The 23,304-nt window shown below is 40.3% G+C and overlaps 1 protein-coding gene across 1 annotated transcript in view; it reads right to left on the bottom strand.

Moving 5' to 3' along the window:
- The window catches only part of RYR3 (ryanodine receptor 3), a 3,250,282-nt gene that overhangs the window by 571,892 nt on the left and 2,655,086 nt on the right, over positions 1-23,304 (bottom strand). Inside the window, exons 74-75 of the mRNA XM_044074157.1 lie at positions 8,267-8,379; positions 3,189-3,285 (exon numbers count right to left, since the gene is read on the bottom strand). Of these exons, the coding sequence (XP_043930092.1) occupies positions 3,189-3,285; positions 8,267-8,379 (210 nt within the window). The remainder of the gene's footprint in view (positions 1-3,188; positions 3,286-8,266; positions 8,380-23,304) is intronic.

Genomic DNA, 23,304 nt, shown 5'->3' with positions numbered 1-23,304 from the left:
TAAACAGGTATATAAGAAATTTACATTTCACTGGACTATGCAGTTAGCGTCTGTCAGTACTGGGCAGAGTAAGACAGAATGTGTGGCACACAATGCCTTAACTAGGAAGTTATATTTGTTTTTTTCTTGAATGACACTAATTATCAGTGAAATATGTTATATCAGAATACTTTAAATGGTTAATTGCTTCATTTATCATTCACTTACACATAATCAGCAGCCATAGTCTGAAGACCAATGTGGAGGAATCACTCCCTCAATGGGGAGGCAGGAGTGGGAAAGACAATACTTCTTTCTGTGGATTTTAAATTTGTATATTCTTTTCATCTTAAGAATTGAATAATAAGTTACAAAAGGCCATACGGGTCTCTACTTCCAGTTTCCATACTGACTTGCATTGGGGAAATAAAGGTGATCTTTTGTCTCAGAGACGTGGTTGACTTTACCCTCCCTTCTACCACCGGTGTGACAGAACTGGTACCAAGTTCCTCTATGACAGCAGCTAAGAGGTAAACCAGTGATATACTCCTACCCTGGTCACAGCTCCATGGTGGTCTCTTGGTATACTTCAACCATCTGATCTCCACCATTGTAAGCTTGGCCTCAAACATTGTTTGCCAGAACAAAACAAAGAAGCAAACAAACAACAACAAAAAATGTTAAGCAGGTAAGCCCCCAGGCCCATAGTCCCTTTTAAGGGCTGACCTGTGAGTAATGTCTGGTTAAGTGCTTAGAGTCCCATACTAGGAAGATTGAGACTATGAGAACCAAACTCAAGTCTGTTGAATGGTAAAGGTCTACCAGCACATAGTGCTAAAATCTCTGTGCCAAACTGCCAGATATAACTTTGTATTAGTAACATAACACTACATCTCTTCACATTACCAGATCAGCATCTTGTTTTAAATACTTAAAATGAAACAACTCCCTGCAGAGCACAGTATGTAACTATTTGAAGAACTGTCTTTGGGAATAGTATGATATGTACACACCTCTGGTAACTGAACAGCTATAGCACCCTACTCTGTTTTATTTCATGACTGTTTACGATTTGTGGGACAGTTAAATGTTTTACAGATTTGCACTAAATCATTGGTAGAAGGTGTTGCTGTGTACTTCTCTGTCTTTCCCTTCCACTACATTTGGTTGAAGACACATGTCTAGCTGGTATTCTCCTCTCATCATTAAGTTCTGGTTCATCTCTCCCTTCATTTCTATATCTCCACACTTACAGTCAGTCTTATATGTTCTGTACACTTTTCCTGCCCTAATTTTCTTTCCTGTAGAACTTCGACAGATTGCTATGTTACTTTCTGCTTCCTGAAACATTACATTACCCTTCATATTTATTCTGTCCTTCTCATGATTATTAGCACTTATCGCCAGTCTCTACTCTCCTATTCTGAAGCTGCTATCAGTGTTACCTACAAGATACTGACCTTCACACACATCACAGTCCTGTTTCTTGGGTGTACTTTACTTCAGTCACCCCCTAACTAACTTAATGGCTGCTAATAGTATATGTCCTGAAAACATTCTTGCCTCCTCTTTAAATGTTTCTTTGTTGTCATGAGCCCAGCTACCACCTCTTTTGCTTTACTTTGCTTCTTTCCACCCCGCTGTAATCTGCATCTACCATATTGGTCCACTCTACTGGAATATTTGCATTTACAGACAGCACTGACTTATGAGCAGCAGAGAGCTGCTAATTAGCTTTATCTTGCATCTCTCAGTTTGATGCCATCAGTCTCCGCTTGCATTTTTTATGTCTGTAAACAAGTTATTTAACCAGCCACTGCTCTCAAGTCACTCTTGTATCTAGTCAATAAAGTTAAATAAATGAATTAAAACAAGCAAACAAACAAAAAATGAATACACTGTGCTCCATTCACTGACTTTCCAAGTTCTATTCCATGTTATTTCTAAACACCAAAGGTTGAAATATCAACTTTTAACTTCTATTTTCCATTCTCAGCATATAATCATAACCACTACATTCTGGTTTCTAGGTCCAATTAATGCAATAGTTTAGTTTTGCTTTCCTTCTCCAGTCACCACTGTCCATTTGCAATGCCATATATATTTTCATTGTCACACCTACAGTATTATGGGCATACTTTCTGCTTCTTTTTTTGAACTGTATTTCAAAGTTCTGGTTTTATTTACTGTCTTTTGTGGTTCTGTCAGTTTCACTTTTGCTACTTTTTTGGTAGATGACTGAACTACACCTGCATGAAATAAGAAATATATTTGTTATGTCCTTACAGCCATTAGGTATTATATTCCTGGTACGCGATTTGTTTTGTCATCCTTGTGCTCAATTATCGCTATTTTTTAAATCTTTTCTCCCCTCCCTCAGCTATGTATGCTAAAGAGAGTCTGTGGATCACATATACTTCTTGGTAAAACTTTTCAGGAAAGGAACAATCTCTGTTCTAAACAATAACTAACAATGTCATTTATTCAGTTGGCAAAATAACAGCAAAATGCATTTTCAAGTTTCCAAGGCATGCTGTGGGTGTTAAGTACCCACAATATAAAATGTATGTACTAGTAAATGCCAGGCACTTTTGAACTACTTTACATAGATGATATCTGCAAACAAGTTTTATTGAAACAGTGAGGAAGCAGGCATACTGTTTCTGTTAAAATGAATTTGGTTAAGACATGTGGTTGCATTTAACAAACTTTCATTTGCAACATGCAGGAACAAAACAAAACCAATATGCAAAGCAAACAAACAAAGAAACATCTACTCCAACAGAGAAGCAAAAATAGAAACTAGGACTGAAGACATCGACAAAGCATGAGTTACATGAAGGCTTAATCTTTTTTATGTCAATATTTATTTAATACATCAGCAGGATGCCAAATGAAATTTCTGAACTGGGAATACTTACCAACATATTTACAATTGCTGGCACAGTAATATAGTTAACTATACAAAAATTACTCAATAAAATAGCAAATAAAAACGTAATACATTAAGGGGTCAACTTAACTGAAACCTTAATTTTGACTTAGGAGCCTATCTATTTACTAAAGTGCCTTAGCATGTTTTAAAGTTTAAAAACCGCAGCACATAAAACAATATGCAAAGTGACATTCTTAAAAATGCTGAACTCGGCCACGCAAATCATATAGTCTTTTGCTCTATATGATTCACTAATGGATGGGTGAGTACTTACAGCTAAATCCTGAACTATCTTCTCCTCAAATGAGTATTCCTCTGTCTCTATCCAAAACCTCTGATAACCCTGAAGGAAGAGGTTAATTGAGCGATGCCTAGGAAGGGGGTGAGAGGGAAATCAGGAGGGGTTCAAAGGAATGTACTGTAACAGTTTAGGTGGTTAATGATTAGCAAACTTTGTACAATTCTCATATTTTGACTGGTGCCAGAATTCCAGCATTGCCTGCTAATCAGTGCTGTGTATAACAGAGGTAGAATTACAGGAAAACAGTATTGATTAAAATGTCGCTGAAGAACCTGAACAAAAGATTCGTCTTGATTTAAATAAATACAAAAAACAAATTTGTAGGTCCCTTAGAGTATGGTTACAGCCAATGTAACTGACAATATGAAGAAAGATATGACTTTTATCTATGATGTAAACTATTAGTTTTATTTTTCATATTTTTTTTCTTATTTTCTGGATTTTTTTTTTTTGGTTTAGGCAAGTACAACCAATGAGTTCAGTTTTATGTTATTATAGAATAAGGCTTTGAATGTTTGCCTCTGTTTCACTGCACTGAAAAAGAAGTGACCACATTTCTTGGAAATTAAGCACTATAACAATTGTTTCCTTATAAAAGCAGCGGAAGCCTTTATAATAGACATTACTGCTAATCTTTTAATAAACAACAAAAATGGAAGTCTCTGTGCAACACATTTCTGTAACCATAGGAATTCAAAACTGCAGAAAAGATGCTTTGCACTTCCAAAATTACCACTTTTATCTTGAATGACTACAGAATTAAAATACATTGCATGCAACACTTTAAAGCAGCAATACACTAAATGTATTTCTCATAATGCCTAGTTTAAAAAAATTAAGAAAAGGTATTACTACACCAAACAGAAAGAATTACTAAATTGCATTCTAACTATCCTATAACCCTGAGTATGTTACTTTTTATCCCTTTGAATCATTCACATACAAAACAACATACAAACAACCTATGTCACATAAAGCTATACTACAGAACACAAGGTGGGAAGTACAGAAAGTATGAACTACATAATATACTCAAAACAGGATAAGAGCTTTTTCTCAAACACTATTAATGTCCACAGATAGGTGACATTGTAATAAAGTAAATATAGACAGCACTAAATGTGGTTAGATGTGAAATCAGATATGTAAAAATACTAATCTATCAAGAAAAGCAGTTGGTATACCTAACAATTAAGTGTCATATCATAAGACATAACAGCAACACTTATTACAATTCGTAACCTGAAGAAATATTTTTTTCCTGAAACTAAAAGTAAATTCTGTAGTCTGCAGACATATGTGTGGATATGAAGAGAGACACTTGTGGGGATTTGCTTCTGATTCAAAGTGATGCCATGTTTAGGAAAAGCTTACACTATGGACTTGGCATTGTGATGTAATAGACAATTAAATATATTGAAAATGGGCAGGTAAGAAGCCACTGTGAAGTATCATAGCTACAAATGGTAATCTTATTCCTTACTAGACTTACCTTGCTACTGCTATACAAAAAGTGTTATGCGTTTGCTTCCATAAGGAAAAAAATGCAGGTAAGGTAATATACTGTAGTTGCAAAATCCAGTCTTGTGACCATCACTGAATGTAAAATACACTCTATTTGACTGAGGCTGCTGCAGAGGAAATTCTCCTTTACAAGACACACAGCTTTCCACAGAACTGATTATATCAGTTATATTAGCAAAGGTGTTTGTGGGGCAAAGCTGCCTGCAATGAGGGGAATGAGGATGCTTTACTTCTCCTCATAGAAAAGCAGCATGCTAATTCTGCTGCAAATCATTTATATTTGTTTATACAAGTTGAAAATGGTACCTTTCACAATCATGACAGGGAATTACATGTTAAGGTAACTATAAAGGGAAAGTGCACAGCTGCACTGATATAATTGTTACTTATGACCTTGGTGATGTATGTTTAAGAAGAAACATATGCTAGTGAAGGTCCATTTAGTGCAGGGGAAAGAGAATGCCCAAGGGGCTTTTCTCTTCTTTGTAAAAGGGTGAGGATATAATTTCCACTATGATATTACTATATAAGGTGAAAGCATTTGGCACTGTACCCAGGATTACCACAATGACATGGTAGATTCCTAGGTATGAAATAATAACATATGTCTATCTGCACACTCCTTTTCAAACTTCCTCTTTTATCATTATGAGTTGCCACATGGAGGTATTTTGAAACTGGAACTTGTTTCATCAGCTGTGAATTACAGTGCCGTCTTAATGCATGGGCATACTGAGCCCTGTGTGTGTGTGTGTGTGTGTGTGTGTGTGTGTGTGTGTGTGTGTGTGTGTGTGTGTGTGTGTGTGTGTGTGTGTGTGTGAGTTTTTCAAGGCTCATGTTGTTCAAATATTTATGCTGACTAATCTTTGCTGTACAGCATGTTTTTTAATGTTGAAACACTGATTTTGTTGGAAGTAACAATAAATTTATGGTTAATTTTATCAGACATTTTCATTTTTACTCCTATGAGTGGTTGTGTAGATAGGGGCTCCACTGCACTGCTTTTCCTGAGGTCAATACTGCTGTTAAGACTGCCCTGGTGAATAAACCTCACAGTCAAGAAAATAGAGACATGCATGACTATTTCCAAGTCAATATATAGGTCTCCAATGGAAAGAACATGTTAAGTAAATGGAAGAATCACAGAATGTAGTACTCCATAAAATTGGATGCTGTCAGGAATCATTTAAAATGGAAAAAAAAGGTCTGTCTAATGCTAATATTCTTGCAATGTTTTGTTTTACTGCTGCTTTAAATGTGAAGCTGTAAAAAGACTATTCTGTTCCTTTTCTTCTTTTATGCATTCCTTTGTTTCTTTTTCACTATGCATGACCCTAGTGTACTAATTTTTATTTCAACCATAGATGTCTATTACACTGGCTTCAGTTACTTTCCAGACACATATTATATAATCATTCAAAGTTCAAACAGATTACTTAACTAGTAAAAAAATTCAAGCAGAAAATTGTACAAAGTTAGGGTTACGGTAACTTCAGACTAGCTTAGGAAAAGGAAATGTTGTGCTACAAAACAGAGTCTTCTAAGTTTCAGTTACTTTACCGTGAGCATGAGTACAACACCATCATAGTCAGTGCGCTCATATACTTTTTCCAGCCAAATAAGTTGGTAGGAGGCCAGGAAGTAATTGTTAATTTTGTGTCTGAAGAAAAGCACACAGGTTTTCATTTAAGTACCAAAATAAAGAAAAAAAATATAAACCTTTAGAGGAAAACAGCCATGTACTACCTTGTGAGGAGAAAACAATGGACTAAAGTTAAGCTTGAAACAACTTGCATGACATCATTATCATAGTGGTGCTGACTCACTACACAAGTTATACTCAAAAGCAACTTCTGTTGGGATGGAAATAAAGAGTAAATTACACGACTGTGGTAAAATAACAGCAGCCTAATCATAAAAAAATAAAAATCAGGTTAAGCATGATACAACAAGAACATGAAAAAATGGTAACCAAATGCAAACTCAAGATTTCATTACTAAGGAGTCATCAATTCAAAATGCCAAAAGCAAAGTGGGGGAGAGAAATATACAGATAGAAAACTGGAAGCAAAAGTTGATGGTTATTATCACAAGTGTATACATTAACAGTGGAAATGGCATTTGTCCTAATCATTATTAAAATCTGCATTTTTTGCTTTTCATTTTTTTCTGCTTCATACAATGGCTTCTAAATGTAAATAGATACATATTATTTTTAAGTGTAGGGCCCATAAAGCACACTTTAGTGACACACACACAAAAAACAATTCCTTCTAGAAATTCCTTCTAGAATCAAAGCATACATTTTGAAACACCAAGAATAAAGCAAACTGCATCTTCGGAATATTATTCTTAACAACTGCATGAAACAGGCCACTGGAATGGTATTGTACAACTGTACAAATGACAGTGGTATAGGACAGAACTCAAGCTGCTAGGTCAGAACAGAAGATAGATCAGACTGAACAAGTTGTAACTTTGCAGTCTTTCCCAACTTCTCTACAAGTTTTGCTGATGGCAGCTGTGTGTACTGTTCTGACCCAAGAAGACAAGCCAACAGGGTTCTGGGATTGCTCTGCATGAGCGGATACAGCCAAGAATCTGTGCTCATGTAGGAGGAAGCAGGAAATAATTAAATGTAAGAATGCACCTCACTCCATATTGGAGGTCAGAACTGTAGTTATCATTAAATCCTAGGCCTCTTGGTAGAGTTTGTGAAGCAGAACAGGTTTGCCTTTTCTCTCTAGAAAATCTACATAATAAATACATATTCAAAATTATGAACAAGGGAATAGTAACAATTAAGTGTTTAAACACATAGTTATTTTGTTTTTGGTAATTCATTTGAGTAGCAGGAGACTTCTCTCCCCAGCAATCCTAAATTGGAATTCAGGGAAAGGGCAAAGCCTTTGCATGTGTCATATTATCTTTACTGTTTACATTTAGTCGTTAAGGATGCCTGTTTTGCTTCATAAATCTCCCTTATGACAAAAGATCAAAATCAGAAAACAGAATATTTCAGTAACAAGATGCTGAGCATGTAGTTCTTCACTGGCCCTTGCCACAGGCCGCACATTTGTATCTTGACAGACATAATAACTGACTTTGTTTTTTCAGGAAATGAAAATTCCTGTAGTAATATGTAAAACAACATCATGCATGTTGCAACGATTTACTTCGGATAATCCATCTGTCTCTCATATTCACTTCTCATAATACAAATACCTGGGCTGCTGGTATAACATCACCCACATTAACTTATTTATCCTTGTGGCTCCTGTGTTTGCTTATAGCACTAACCTTCATGGACACCAGGACAAAGCTGGATGCTTTCTGTCTCTGATGTGCAGACATAGTCTGTTAGCATCAGAAATGGTAGCCTTAGCATTACTTCAACCACCTATTGGTACATTTTTATTGTTCTTTGTTGGTGTGAAGTATTATGAATAAGCCCTGCCTTGAGATGTCATTTCATATCTGAACAAATGAACATATAAAGACACTTCAAAAAATGTGATAAGTCTTACCTAGGCAAGTTGTATAAGGGTGCCATTCGAAAACAGGCAACTACAGCCCTTTTACGTTGTTTGGACAGCAGTTTATGCCACACTGCCTTCTTTGTCCTTAAAGGTTGTTCAACCTGTCAAACAAAACACTATGTGCTAGATGGCATACATTTAATTAAAGGCATGAGCAAAAATGACTTCATGTTAACCATTTTTCTGAATCCACAAAACTGATATGAATTTATAAATTTTAAAATATAAAATATTTAACTGTAGCATCTAGATGATATGGAGTATAAATCAGATCAAATGTGGGGCTCATGGCTAATTCCAAAGAAGCCTAACTAATCATAAGTTTTCTCCTTTTAAGTTTTCTTTTTAATAAAGTAAGTGAACATGATTCCCTCAGACTCGCATTATTTTTCTTAAGGCATAACTTCAGTGAGTCATGCTATAAAACATACATAACCAACATAGGAGCTCTGTGGTTAAACTTTATGATCTTTAGCTATTTGAATGTAGATCCTCCAAAAAGAGCACCCAAAGCAATCTCCCTGAAGCATTGGCTTCCCAAATATGTTAACTTTTTTTTAGGCCTGGTGCAAGTTCTTGAGCCATATTTCAGGCTCAAGACATATTTTCTCTTCTTTTGTGACCATGAAATTAGTATATGTAAGGACGGGGGGAATTACAGGAAGGATTATCTGCCCCCACACACACACAAAAAAAATGACTTGGTGATTTTCCCTGACCACATACTCTATGTACACTCAGAATATTTGCAGGTTATCCAGTTTCACAGTCCCGTAGAAGATAATACAAACCTATACAATGAGCGTGCATGCTTAGACACACACACACACACACACACACACACACACACACACACACACACACACACACACACACACACACACACATACACACAAACACAAAATATTACAATTACTGATAAAAAAGGTGAGGTGATAAACGGGCTTAACACAGTGTGTACATATTTTATTTATCACACCTATCACCACTCTATGTATATCTTCAAATAGTTTATCACATTCTGCACAGTTCATCAATTAATCAAACACACCCTTCAACCCTTGCCCCTCCTCATTCACTATCCCTCAGCTCTGTTAACAGAAAAAATACACACACACTGCATACTCAGGAAATAAGCATTGTTCAAAGCAACTTCTCAGAAATCAAATCTAGCCTTTAAAAAAAATCAGCTGCAACTAGTCAATTAGAAGATGGCATTACCAGCAAACTGGGCACCCAAGCCAAAAATTAAATGACATTAAACTAGAAAATAGTACTATACAACCCTAAATATATTGTTAAAACTATCAAAAAAACATTAAATGTGTTTATAAAAACAGAGAAAAATGACTTTAAAATAGTAGTATTAAACCACTCGTGACACCTATTCATAAAATCCTACATAAAGTATGTAAAGTCATAGTGAAAAGCTAGCTTGTGCAATACCACACCTCTTTGAAATAAATGGGAAACAATGATCCTAAACTAAAAAAAGAATGATTAATGGAAAGCGTAGTGGTCACATTAGCAAGACACATGAAATATTTTGCAACAGAGGCTTGGGGGAACTTGCCACAAATCTTTCCTTAGGCTACAGTACAAGAGATTTCATATATCACATACTAGACTGTATGTATTTCATGGTTCCCTAATGAAACTTGTGAAATTTTTGTGAAGACTCATATAATACTGATCACAAATCCTCAGAGTCACATGACTGGAAATCCCAGTTAATCTTATAAAATTAAAAAAAAATTTGCAAGAAGCAAATCCATCTGCACCCTACACATCCCTTGGTAGTTGCAAATACCATCTCTAAGATTAGACCAGCTTAGGGAAAAGAAATCCCTGAGATATTGCAATCTTGACCTTTTACAACAAAACACCAGAATAACATATCAGTAATAGCACATTAGATTGTCGATCACTAGTGTTTCCATCACAAGCCTGGTGCTGATATTACATACATATCTGCACATTGATAAACAGAATAAGATACAACCAGAATTATTTCTGTTTATTCTACACCTGGAGGCATAATATGGCTTGGTATGCAGCCATCAGTCATTTAGCTTCAAAGTGGTGGTGGCCTTGAATATTTACAAAAACCTGTATTAGTACATCATTGTTAAAATTAAAAAAAAAATATATAGATTACTGAAGATTATGATCAGGTCTCCAATCATAGGTTCACAGGTGCATACTAGGCTGATGACCACTGGGGCCTTTAGAAGCCTAGCCAAGTATCCCAATTGCATTCTGCAAGTTTATGTGCCTTAGAGGTTATTTTAAGGGGTATATTCAAGCTAGGGCAAAGTTTACATGCTGCTTCTGTCCATTAAAGACATAGATGCTAGACCTGGGGTGTATTTCCAATTTCTCATCCACTGGTCCAGATTTCTCTTGAATAGGCTTAGGGAAAGTACAGTTGTGCTTACCATAAATGTAGATGTTAGAGTGTATTCACTGTTGCTGTCATTACATTTGGGTTATCTGCCTGCAGGTAGCTCTCAGCCGGCTTGAATACCAGAGTCTTTGGATTTCTGCGTCGGATGCTGTTGCTTCTTCCTTCACATCAGGTTGTCAGGGATATAAAGCATGCAGTCGATGCCATTACATCAGCTTTTCTTGCCCCAGATGTCAGGTGCCCCCACAATAGGAAGCTATTATATGGTATTGTACACCCCCAGCAAAAAGCAAATACATATCATATAACATATGCCAAACAAGAAGGAAAGGTAGAAGCAAGAGAAGTCAGGGGGCTGGAGGGAGCGTAACCAGGACTGCAACAGTGAATACACTCAGACATCTACATTTATGGTAAGTGTACACAACTGTACTATGTTCTTCGTTTTTCACTGTTGCAGTCATCACATTTGGGTAGATTCCCAAAGCTAAGGAAGGGAGGAGGAAGTTAAAGAGCATTAGGGCCAGCTATTAATCCCTGCAAGACTGCAGTGGCAAATCCAGCTCGGGATTTAGAAAAGATAGGCAAGTTGTAATGCTTGGTGAAGGTATGTACAGAGCTTCAAGTAGAAACTTCTAGGATGTCCTCAGTAGGGACCCCTTTCAGAAATGTCACAGAGGTAGATGCAGCCCTGGTGGAATGTGATCTTATCCCCTGTGGGGTAGGTTTTCCATGGTGCTTGTAGCAGAAATTGATACAATGGGCTATCCATTTGGAAATGGTTTGCTTTGAAATAGCCTTGCCCTCTGCCCCTGCAGCGAAGCTAACTAGCAGCTATTCAGATTTTCTGATAGGCTTAGTCCTGTCCAAATAGAATCTAAGTAGTCTGTGCACGTCCACATAGTGCAGTATTCATTCCCCTTTGTTTTGTGGATTAGGGAAAAGGGTAGGCAAATGAATGGACTGATTTAGGGCCACAGAAGACACCACCTTGGGCATAAAGGAAGGATTAGTCCTGAGGGAAACCCTGTCTGCATGGAAGATAATGAAGGGTTCCACTGCCATGAGGGCCTGTAATTCAGACACTCTTCTAGCTGAAGTAATGGCTAGAAGGAAGGCTGTTTTCCATGAGAGGAATTTCAACTTTGCTGTAGCAGCTGGTTCAAAGGGGGGAAGAGTGAGCTTTTCCAATACAAAGTTAAGGTCCCAGGCTGGAGTGAGAGCTCTCCTGTGGGGTGTTAAATTTTTTGCCCCTTTATAGAATTGCTTTAGCAAGGGGTGAGCAAAGAGGGGTGGCTCAGTATTATAATGTGCTGAAATGGCAGAGACATGAATTTTAATTGACGAGAAGGATAGGCCCTTGTGGAGCATTTCTGTTAAGTACTGTAGAATATGAGGTAAGCTGGGCACCGCTGTGCCATTCTCTGAACTTGGCTCTAGGAACAGTATCTTTTCCACTTTTCAGCATAGGATTTTGTAGTACTAGGTCTCCTTGCCTCCAGAATGACATCTGGTACCTGCTTACTGATGGATGCTAGGGGAGCACTCAAGGAATTAGCCAGGCTGCAAGGTTTAGAGTTTGAAGCTGAGGGTGCAGAATCTGGCCCGCCTGCTGGGACAGCAGGGATGGGGTCTGTGGCAGGTGCCATGGTTATAGCAGTGTCATACTGCACAAGAGGGGGTACCAGTGCTGGCGTGGCTAGTCTGGTGCAATCAGTATTGTCCTTGGCTTGTCCTGTTTGATCTTTAGTAGGACCTTCAAAAGGAGAGGCGGGGGCGGGGGGGGGGATGGCATAAACTGAGAGGTTATCCCAGGTGAAGGACAGGGCATCCACTTTCCAAGCTTGGCTGTGGGGAGTTCGTGAGCAGAATTTGTGCAATTGGTAGTTTTGAGGGGAGGGAAACAGGTTTACCTCTGGAGTCCCCCATTTGTTCCCCAAGAAGTTTTATATTTTGGGTTCTAGTTTCCATTCGTGTGGGTCCATGAGATTTCTGCTTAGGTCGTCTGGCAGTGAATTTAGTTTGCCTGGCAGGAATTGAGTTTGCAGGTGTACTTGGTAGCTCAAGGCTGTGTTCCACAGAGCCATGGCTAGTCTGCAGAGAGGGTATGAGTGGGTTCCCCCCTGCTTGTTTATGTACCACATAACTGTGGTGTTGTCTGTCTTTACCAATAGTTGTCCTGGAAGAATACGGTCTTTGAAGGCTGTCAGAGCATACTGTACAGCTAACATTTCTTTTTGATTGATACGCAGATGCATCTGTCTTGGGTTCCATCTGCCCTGAATGCACTGCCCTGCCATGTGAGCCCCCATGCATAGTCTTATTCTGTTGTTAGGGTTTGGTTGGCAGGGGGTAGAGTGAAAGGTAGTCCCTTGTTGTGGTAGCAGGCCTCTCCCACTAAAGGAACTCTGTCTTCATACAAGGAATGATAGAAATCATTGTTTCCAGGTCCTGAGAATGTTGACACCATAGGCTTTTTAGATACCATTGAAGTTTCCTCATATGCAGTCTTGCATATGGAATTAGCAAAATGCAAGAGGACATGAACCTCACACCTTGCAGTATTTTCCTTGCAGATAGCTGGGGTTTTGTGGCCAATAGTTTGAAGTAGGCGGCCAAAAAAACTTGTTTCTCCGGAGTGAGGAATGCCATCTGGGAAGTTGTGTTCAAGCTTGCTCCCAGGAATACAGTCTGTTAGCAGGGTACTAGGTGAGATTTATTTTCGTTGATGGTATACCCCAGAGAGATTAGAAGTCTCTTTATGAATGCCAGGTGTTGTAATAGCAAGTCCTGGCTTTCTGTCTGAATAAGACAATCATCCAAGTATGGGTAAATTTGAATATTTCTCTGCCTGCAAAATGCAATGGCTGGAGCTAGACAATTTGTGAGTACCCTGGGCGCAGTAGATAAGCCAAAGGGAAGTGTGGAGAACTGATAGTGCATGAAGCCTGCCCTGAAGTGTAGGTATTTCCTGCAAGATTCCCTTATTGGGACATGGAGGTAAGCTTCCTTTAAGTTTAGGGTTGCCAGCCAGGCATTCTTGGGTAGCATGGGAAGAAGCTATTGCAAAGTTAACATTTTTAATTTTGGAACTACCAGAAAGGTGTTGAGAATAGAGAGTTGTCTTTTCTGGGTACCAGAAAAACTCTTGAATAAAAACCTTGTCCCCTTTGTTCTGCTGGGACAGGTTGAATAGCCCTGATATTTAGAAGAGAGAGAGACAATCTGCTGTTGGGCCTCCGCTCATTGGTTTGGGGGTAGGTCTGGCCAACCATTTGGAGTTGGTAGTGTGTGGAAGTGGAATCTGTATCCTTGGGAAACTATGTTCAAAACCCATTTGTCCTGGGTAATGAGTTCCAGTTTTTTGCATGCAGGGTGAGTTTTCCTCCTAAGGCAGCAGGTAGTTGAGCAGGACTTGGAAGGGTTAAGGTTAAGTCATTGTGCCATTTTTCTGTAGGGGGGTGGATTATTACTCCCTGCTTTGGAAGTTTGAACCCCCCCACTGTTTAGGTCTGTGAATAGCCTGAGACGGTAACCTAGGTGGTCTGCTGTTCCTGGTTTGGACTGAGAAGGCCTGGAAGAGGTTGGAAAGGACCAGTTCTTGGAAGGCCAATGCCTACTGAATCTGGGAGGCTGCACTTGTAGGAAATCTTTAACAGTTTGCATAGATTTAGCTTTTTCCTCCATCCTTTTGAAGACTTATTCTGCTCTGTTGCTAAAAAGGCGGTCTTGGTTTAAGGGAGCATCCAGTAATTTAGCTTTTACATGATCTGGCAAGTTTTCTTCCTTAAGCCAAGCATGCCTTCTAATTACAGACCCAGTGACAGCAGCCCTGCAAGATGCTTCTAAGGCATCAAAACCACATTGCAAAGTATGTTTACCAACTTGTTCTGCAGAATGCATTAAATCCTGTAATTCTTTATGTTCAGTACAGTCAGGAATCAACATCATTTTCTGTTTAAGTAGCCCCATAACATGCTGCCGATACTTTAACATATGAAACTGGCAATTTAAAGCCCTAATGGCCAAAGTAGCAGAATTGTATACATTCTTACCCAATCTGTCTAAGGCTCTAGAATCTCTATCAGAAGGGGTAGGATTTTTGGCAGCAGTAGCTTTAATGCTTTTTGGTCCTTGGGAAATGGTCTCTGGATCTGCAGAATGAGTCTTGAAGAGAAGTTTTCTGGGAGCTGGAGGTAAAGTGTCTGGGGTAAGGCTAGATTCCAAGAAAGCATCATCTACAATATCCAGAACAGGAGGGACAGCTAAAGGCCTGTGTTGAGGTAGTAGTAAGAATTCCCTAAGTCTCTTTTTGGAGTCAGAGTAATCCTGGCTTTCCCAGCGGAAATGCTCCCTAAGAGTGTGTAAGGTTTCACCAAAAGAAAAATCCTCTGGAGGGGAAGCAGAGGGAATAGAATCCTCTGCATCAGAATCCTCATAAGTAGATAAGGGCAAATCCTGATAATCAGAAGGAGCAGAAAAGTACAGTTTTGTACCTACCATAAATGTAGATGTTCGAAGATCCACATTGCTGCAGTCCTAACACTTGGGTAGTCCGCTGTCCCTCGGTCGGCCCGAATATCAGAGTATAAGGCTGACGTCGGTCAAGGCGCATTTGACTGACATCAGAACGTCAGGGTACAAATGCGCATGACCGACGTCATATCCTCAGTCTTTTCTTGCCCCAGATGTCAGAAGACCCTAAAAAGACAGGTCCAAACCCAAAAACAACAACTAAACAACCAACCAGCCTAATACCAAAAATATGTACAATACACACAATATATACACAATATACACAATATACCTCAGATGGATAACTCAACCCACACAACCACCTCAAACTACAGAGGGGTAGGAGGGAGGGTAAATTGGACTGCAGCAATGTGGATCTTCGAACATCTACATTTATGGTAGGTACAAAACTGTACTATGTTCTTCATCTCACATTGCTGCAGTCCTAACACTTGGGTAGAATCCCAAAGCAGAGGTAAGGGAGGATGGCTAAATTATATAGAAGCAGGAGCTGCCAAAATGCCCTGCAACACAGCAGTGGCAAAACCAGCCCTGGATTTAGAGTACAGTGGAAGGTGGTAATGCTTAGAAAAGGTATGCACTGAACTCCAAGTGGCTGCCTCCAAAATATCCTTAGTTGCCACTCCCCTCAAAAAAGCTGTTGAAGTGGCAGTAGCCCTAGTGGAATGAGGCCTAATCCCAGCTGGAATCTCTTTGCCATGATGGGAATAACAGAAAGCAATGCAAAATCCAATCCACTTAGAAATAGTTTGTTTTGACACGGGCTTGCCCTGAGAGCACAAAGCAAAAGAAACCAATAACTGCTGAGATTGTCTGAACCCTTTAGTTCTGTCCAAATAATATCGCAACTGCCTGTGTACATCTAAAGTGTGCAAAAACTTTTCCCCTTTATTTTGGGGATTTGCATAAAAAGTAGGCAAATGAATAGTTTGGTTTAAAGCCACACTAGAAACCACTTTAGGCATAAAGGAAGGATTAGTACGTAAAGATACCCTGTCCTTATGAAAAATTAAGAAAGGCTCAACTGCCATAAGGGCCTGCAATTCAGAAACCCTTCTTGCAGAGGTAATGGCCAACAAAAAAGCAGTTTTCCATGACAAATATTTCAACTCAGCAGTAGCTGCAGGCTCAAAAGGTTGTAGAGTGAGTTTCTCCAACACAAAATTGAGATCCCAAGCAGGAGTAGGAGCTCTTTGTGGGGGTCTTATATTCTTTGCCCCTCTAAGAAATTGCTTGAACAAAGGATGAGAAAACAATGGTGGGTCACAGTCATAGTGAGCTGAAATTGCTGCAGCATGAATCTTAATAGAAGAGAAGGACAAACCTTTGTCCAATAACTCAGTAAGATATTGAAGAGCCACACTTAAATCAGGCTCAGAAACATCCAAATCCTTAGCTGCACTCCAAAACAAAAATCTCTTCCATTTATCTGCGTACACTTTCCTTGTACTAGGCCTTCTAGCTTCCAAAATTACATTCAAAACTTGTTGTGGAAGTTGAGAACCTCTATGGTTTAAAACAGAATATGCCAGGCTGTTAGGTGAAGAGAGTGAAGTTTGACATTGAGCAGATGGCTGTCCTCCTGGGACAACAGATGTGGAATCAAAGGCAAAGGCCATGGAGGCTTCCGTACTAGACTTCTCAGTAATGGGTACCAGTGCTGTCGAGGCCAATCTGGAGCTATCAAAATCATCCTTGGCTTGTCCTGTCTGACCTTCAGAAGTACCTTTGGGAGGAGAGGCAGAGGTGGAAAGGCATACACATGAAGATTTTTCCAACTGAAAGAAAGAGCATCCACTTTCCAAGCTGTGGGATGAAACCTCTTCGTGCAAAACTTTGGCAGCTGGTGGTTTAGTGGAGAAGCGAACAGATCTATGTCTGGAGTTCCCCAGGACACTGTCAATTTCTGAAATACATGAAGATCCAGTTTCCACTCGTGGGGATCCATGATTTGTCTGCTTAACACATCTGCTAAGGAGTTCTGTGCTCCCGGCAGAAACCTTGCTTGAAGACTTAGTTGTAAACTGAGAGCAGTCTCCCACAAAATCATTGCTTGCCTGCATAGAGGATAAGAATGTGTGCCCCCTTGCTTGTTGATGTACCACATGACAGTTGTGTTGTCTGTTAGAATCAACACCTGTCCTGGAAGAAGTAAATCCTTGAAAGCTATTAATGCAAACTGGACTGCTAACATCTCCTTCAAATTGATATGTAGATGCAGTAGTCTGACAGGCCACTTGTCTTGTATCCACTTTCCGTTTAGATGAGCTCCCCAAGCTTTGTCTGAGGCATCTGTTGTTAGAATCTGACTTGCCTCTGGCCGGGTCACAGAGAGTCCCTTGTTTAGGTGACATTCCTGAGCCCACCACAAAAATTCCTTTTGAATGCAAGGTATTATTTGAATGACAGTGTCCAGATCCTGGCAGTGCTGTGTCCATACATTTTGAGATACCATTGCAACTTCCTCATATGCAGTTTGGCATTGGGAAGCACCAGAATACAAGATGCCATGAACCCTAAGGCTTGAAGGACTGTCCTTGCAGTCAGCCCGGACTGAAGAGAAAGATGATGGAAGTAAAGGGAAAGATTCTTTTGTTTGTCCGGGGTTAGAAAGGCCATCTGGGATGCTGTATTCAGTCTTACACCCAGAAAGCACATGTCTTGAGAGGGTACTAGACTGGACTTTATTTTGTTCACAGAATACCCCAGGCATCTTAGCACTGCTATCACATATTCCAAATGACGAAGAAGCTCTTCCTTTCCTTGAGCCAGAATCAGGCAATCGTCCAAATAAGGATAGATTTGTATTCCTTTTAGCCTGAAGAAAGCTATCACTGGAGCCAGAACTTTTGTAAATACTCTGGGCGCAGTAGATAAGCCAAAGGGCAATGCAGAGAACTGATAGTGAGAAGTCCCAGTCCGAAAACGCAGATATTTCCTGCAACCTAGTCTGATAGGAACATGAAGGTAAGCCTCCTTGAGATCCAAAGTTACCATCCAGTGATCCTTGCCCAGCAGAGGTAAAAGTTGTTGTAACGTCAACATTTTGAATTTGGGAATGTCCAGATAAGTGTTGAGGATAGACAAATCCAAAATTGGTCTCCACGTGTTCCCCTTTTTTGGTACAAGGAACAGGCGAGAATAAAATCCTAGGCCCCTTTCTGGCATGGGAACCGGCTGTATGGCTCCTATTTGGAGTAACAGAGAAATTTGCTTGTGAGCCTCTAGTCTTTGTTGAGGAGGAATGTCTGGCATGCCTTTGAAAGGAGGCAAGGTATGGAAATAAAACCTGTAACCGTGATGTATGATATCCAACACCCATCTGTCTTGGGTAATCAAACTCCAATTTTCTTTGAAAAGTGCCAACCTTCCTCCCAAAGGTGCTGCCAGGCGAGAAGGTTCTGGCAGCTGAAAAGGTAGGTCATTGAGTCTGTTTACGAAAGGACTGACCCCTGCCCTCACCCGAAGACTGTGCAGGAGAACCCCCAGTTCTAGGCCTGAAAGAGCCCTGACCTCTGCCCCTGCCACGTCTAGATCTACCCCTAGACTGGGAATCATAAGAAGGATACGTCCACCCCTTAGTAGGCCAATTTCTACTAAACTTTGGAGGCTGAATCTGCAAGAAATCTTTTACAGTCTGCATAGACTTAGCCTTGTCTTCCATTTTCTTTAAAACTGCCTCAACAGGAGAACCAAACAAGACATCAGATTGCAAAGGGGCATCCAAAATCCTAGTTTTAACATGGTCAGATAAATTTTGATCCCTCAGCCAGGCATGCCTGCGAAGAACTGACCCAGTGGCAGCCACCCTAGAGGAAGCCTGTACAGCATCAAAACCACATTGCAAAGAATGCTTACCCACCTGTTCAGAAACATGCACTAAATCCTGTAACTCTTTACAATCAATACCTTCCGCCAGAGCATCAACCTTAGATTTCAACTGTGAAAGGAGATAATTTTGATATTTTAACATGTGAAACTGGCAATTCAAAGCCCTCATGGCTAGAGTGGAAGAAGTATAAACTTTCTTTCCCCATCTATCCAAGGCCCTGGCCTCTTTATCTGCAGGAACCAGATTCTTGACAACAGAAGCCTTAACACCTTTAGGCCCATGGCTAACAGTTTCAGGGTCTGCCCTAGGACTCTTAAAAAGATACTTATGAGCTTCAGGCACCCTGTAATACCTATCTGGTTTAACAGGAGCAGGAGGCAAAGAATCAGGATTAAGAGAAGCCTCTGCAAACACATCATCCACCACATTCAAAACAGGAGGTATAGCCAAAGGCCTATGCTGGGGTAAAAACAAAAATTCCCTAAGCCTTTTCCTGGAGTCAGAGAAGTCCTGACCTTCCCATTTAAAGTGCTCTCTCATGGAGTGAAGGGTCTCTGAAAAAGAAAAATCCTCAGGAGGAGAAGCAGAAGGAGTAGAATCATCAACATCAGAATCAGAATAATGAGAATACTCCTGCAAGTCTTCAGCCGAAGACTCAGACACATCCGAAGCCTGCTCATAATCCCCCAACACTGGCTCCATCCTAGGCCTTTTATCAGGAGGGGGCATAGAGCCTCTAATTAAAGTAATTAAATCTTCTGCCATTTTAAGCATGTGCTTCTTGGGCACAGAACCTGAAGAACTAGGAGTGACACCCACAGTAGCTAAACAAGACCTGCCTCTAGGAGAAGCCTTGGAAGCAGAAAGAGAGGGCCTAGACACCTTAGGAAGGGAGGGGAGTAAAGTAACCTGTGAAACTCCTATAGCCTGACCTGCCTCCTGGGAGGCCACATCCTGTAAAACCAAAGTTTCTCCCTGGGACTCCAGAGAGGCCTCCGTCGGAACCACCGGTTCCCCTGACGCCTCTAAAGAACCGGCGTCCGGTTCAGACGACTCTTCTAACCTAGGTTTAACTGCCTTGTCCTTGCGCTTCTTTGAGGAAGCCGGCGCCGGAGCATCCGACGGCATATTGTAATTGCACCGCTTCCCAAAGACCAACCTGGCACAATCCAATCTTCGCTTTATAGTGCGTTTATTAAACCTAGCACAAAAGCGACACCCAACAACGTCGTGCTCAGGTCCCAAACAAGGTATACACAAATTATGGTAGTCCCTATGCGGAATCTGTTTCCCACAAGAAATACAGTTATTCACTTTTTCTGACATCCGGTAAACCACTGAGGCAAGAAAAAAACAAAATATTCCCCAACGGGGTACTTAACCAACTCTGACTTCGGTCTGAAACTCCGAATTCGAAAAATTTCAGAACGACGAACGGCACTTGCAACACTGCTTCTGCATCGGACCATGCGGCAAAAAAGACTGAGGATATGACGTCGGTCATGCGCATTTGTACCCTGACGTTCTGATGTCAGTCAAATGCGCCTTGACCGACGTCAGCCTTATACTCTGATATTCGGGCCGACCGAGGGACAGCGGACTACCCAAGTGTTAGGACTGCAGCAATGTGAGATGAAGAACATTATCAGATTCCTGATCTGAAGAATCAGAAAGAAAATCAGTTCTAGGTCTCTTAGAGGGGGAAGGCTGGCTTCCCCTAATTAAGTTAATAAGGTCTTCAGCCATTCTAAGCATTTGTTTTTTAGGCATATGAGCCTGAGTCTGCAGTTTGATCGTCGGTTTTCTAGGTGTGGTGTGAGTTTTTGGCCTGGATGAAAACGATGGCGCCAGTTTAATATGAATGTCTGTAGGCCTGAATACACCCTCAGAAGCCAGTGCCTGCACAGCGGCTCTGGACCCATCCAAGGTAGAGACATCTGCAGGTTCCATAGTCGAAGAAACATCTCGCAGCATACCGGACTCCGAATGGGTCTCAGTAGAGGCCTACGAATCAGAAGTAGTGGGTATTAGGGGCTACAAAAGTGCCTCACTGAGTACCGGTGGACTGGCGACTAGCTTAACGGAAACGTCGTCGACAGTTTTGGGCCTATGAGGTCTGTCTCTGTCTTTATCCTTACGTTTTTTCGGAATATCGGTAGTTGGATGGCTTGATGAAGCCATTTTGGAGTACACAGAATGAGTACGAAAATAATTAGCTGCAAAAATAGCGAGATGACGAATGGTTTGGGCATTGAACAAGGCACAAAACCGACAATGAGGGATGTCGTGGTCTGGGCCTAAACAAGGGATGCAGTAGGTATGAAAATCTCTATGAAGTATTTACTTTCCACAGGTAAGACAATTGTTAACTTTTACCGACATCGGTTAGAGCAAGAAAAAGGATCCCCAATGGGGTACTTAGCTTTTTTGAAGACTTTGGGTCTGAAACTCGAAAACGAAAATTTCAGGAGTCGGCTGACCGGCACTTGCAAACTGCTTCTGCTTCGGGCACCACATGGCAAGAAAGACTGATGTAATGGCATCAGCTGCATGTTTTATACCCCTGACAACCTGACGTCAAGGAAGAAGCGACAGCATCCGAAGTAGAAATCCAAAGACTCTGGTATTCAGGCCACCTGAGGGCTACCTGCAGGCAGATAACCCAAATGTGATTACTGCAACAGTGAAACATGAAGAACATCAACTTTGCTTCACATGGGTGGGAAGCTTGCTCAAGAGAAAGGAAATTCACTGAGACACATTCCTGTCCCTCCAATGTGTCCTGTTTACATCACAAGCAAAGTTTAAAAGCCTAGCTCGAGTAATTCTGATGCTTCCATTTTGTTGATATGCAAAAGATCCATCAGAGTGGGATCTAAGGATGTTAGGCATAGATCGCTTCTCAAAAATCTGTAGAAAATAAGAGTATAGCGATAGGGCTTTGAAGCTATCTGCATAGGACATGCGGTTTATGCCCTGTAAACTTTTTGTGAGGAACCTCTGTGGACATTCCAGTTGTTGCATGTGCCTGGTCAGGTACCTACCAAAGGAGGTGTTATACTTAATGGTGGGCCTGATGAGAGCCAAATACAGTGGAATGATGAATTCCTTGGACCTAAATACCACACCCTTGCTTATAAGTTGAGCAACATGTAATGAATTCCTTACTACCTTAGACACACATTGGTCAAAAGCAAGGTTACTATTTACATACTTATGCAAATCCCTGACTACTGGTTGTACTCTTAGTGTGTTTTATCAATGAGGTAATTTCCTAGGGTGTCTGACTTCCCCAAGGATACTATTATGCATTTTTTGGCACTGAGTTTTAAGATGTGGCTTTGGCACCACTAATTTGTCTGTGATAGCTCTTCCTGTAGGATGCTAGTGTCTTGGGGGGATTCTATGACTGCTCCTAGTTTGCAGTCATCTGCAAACTTGGCCAGCCAGATGCCCTTGACATTGGTAGGTGTTTAAGAAATCACTTTACTTCACCTTGAGAGCAAAGCTAAAGAATTGAGCTTCTTTAATCAATTTCTCAAAAAAAGATAACAGACAGGTATCAGAATAGAAAACATCATAATTGTTTGTAAAATATTGGAAGTTTTAGATGTACCAGAGATCTAACTGTCTGAAAAAAAAAGATGTCAAGACAAAGTGTCTAACAGCTTTTAAACTGTCATTAGAAGTACACTTTATTTCTGGCTACCATTTGTATAACCCCATTAAGTGTCTAACAGCTTTTTTAAAGCTGTTGGATGATTAGAAGTTCAGCTTAATTCTTTCTGGCATTTACTTAGCAGTATAAAAAATATTATAGGTTTTAAAGCTTTTAAGGTTTTCAATACAATTCTTTGGTGTGTCAGACTGAAGTTTGGTTATAAAAACAAGGTTCAGATTCAAGAACCTCAATATAATTAAGCAATAACCAATGATGTCAGTGTGTTATATTAAGATTTACCCACGGTTGGTGTGGTTTAATCATGCAGGCGAAGCCCGAGTGATTAAGTAAAGCCAACCATGGGCAAATCTTAATATACCACACCACAGAGTCAGTTATTGCTATTATATCTGACATGGCTTAGTGGTAAATCACTTTGGCTATGGTGTGCAGGGTCCTGGGTTTCAGACTTGCAATGGCTGATTATTTGGGTGGGAGGATGACATAATGGTTAAGGTGTTTACCTTAAAGACACAAGGTGCAGGGTTTGATTCTCACATGGGGTAACTGGCTAGCCTTCAAATGGCCCA

The sequence above is a fragment of the Protopterus annectens genome, chromosome 6.part0 (genome assembly GCF_019279795.1).
Source record: "Protopterus annectens isolate FY-2018-M chromosome 6.part0, PAN1.0, whole genome shotgun sequence".
In the NCBI taxonomy this organism is placed as follows: Eukaryota; Metazoa; Chordata; order Ceratodontiformes; family Protopteridae; genus Protopterus; species Protopterus annectens.
Note: the sequence above shows the minus strand (reverse complement) of the source record. Positions and strands in the feature narration are given on the sequence as shown.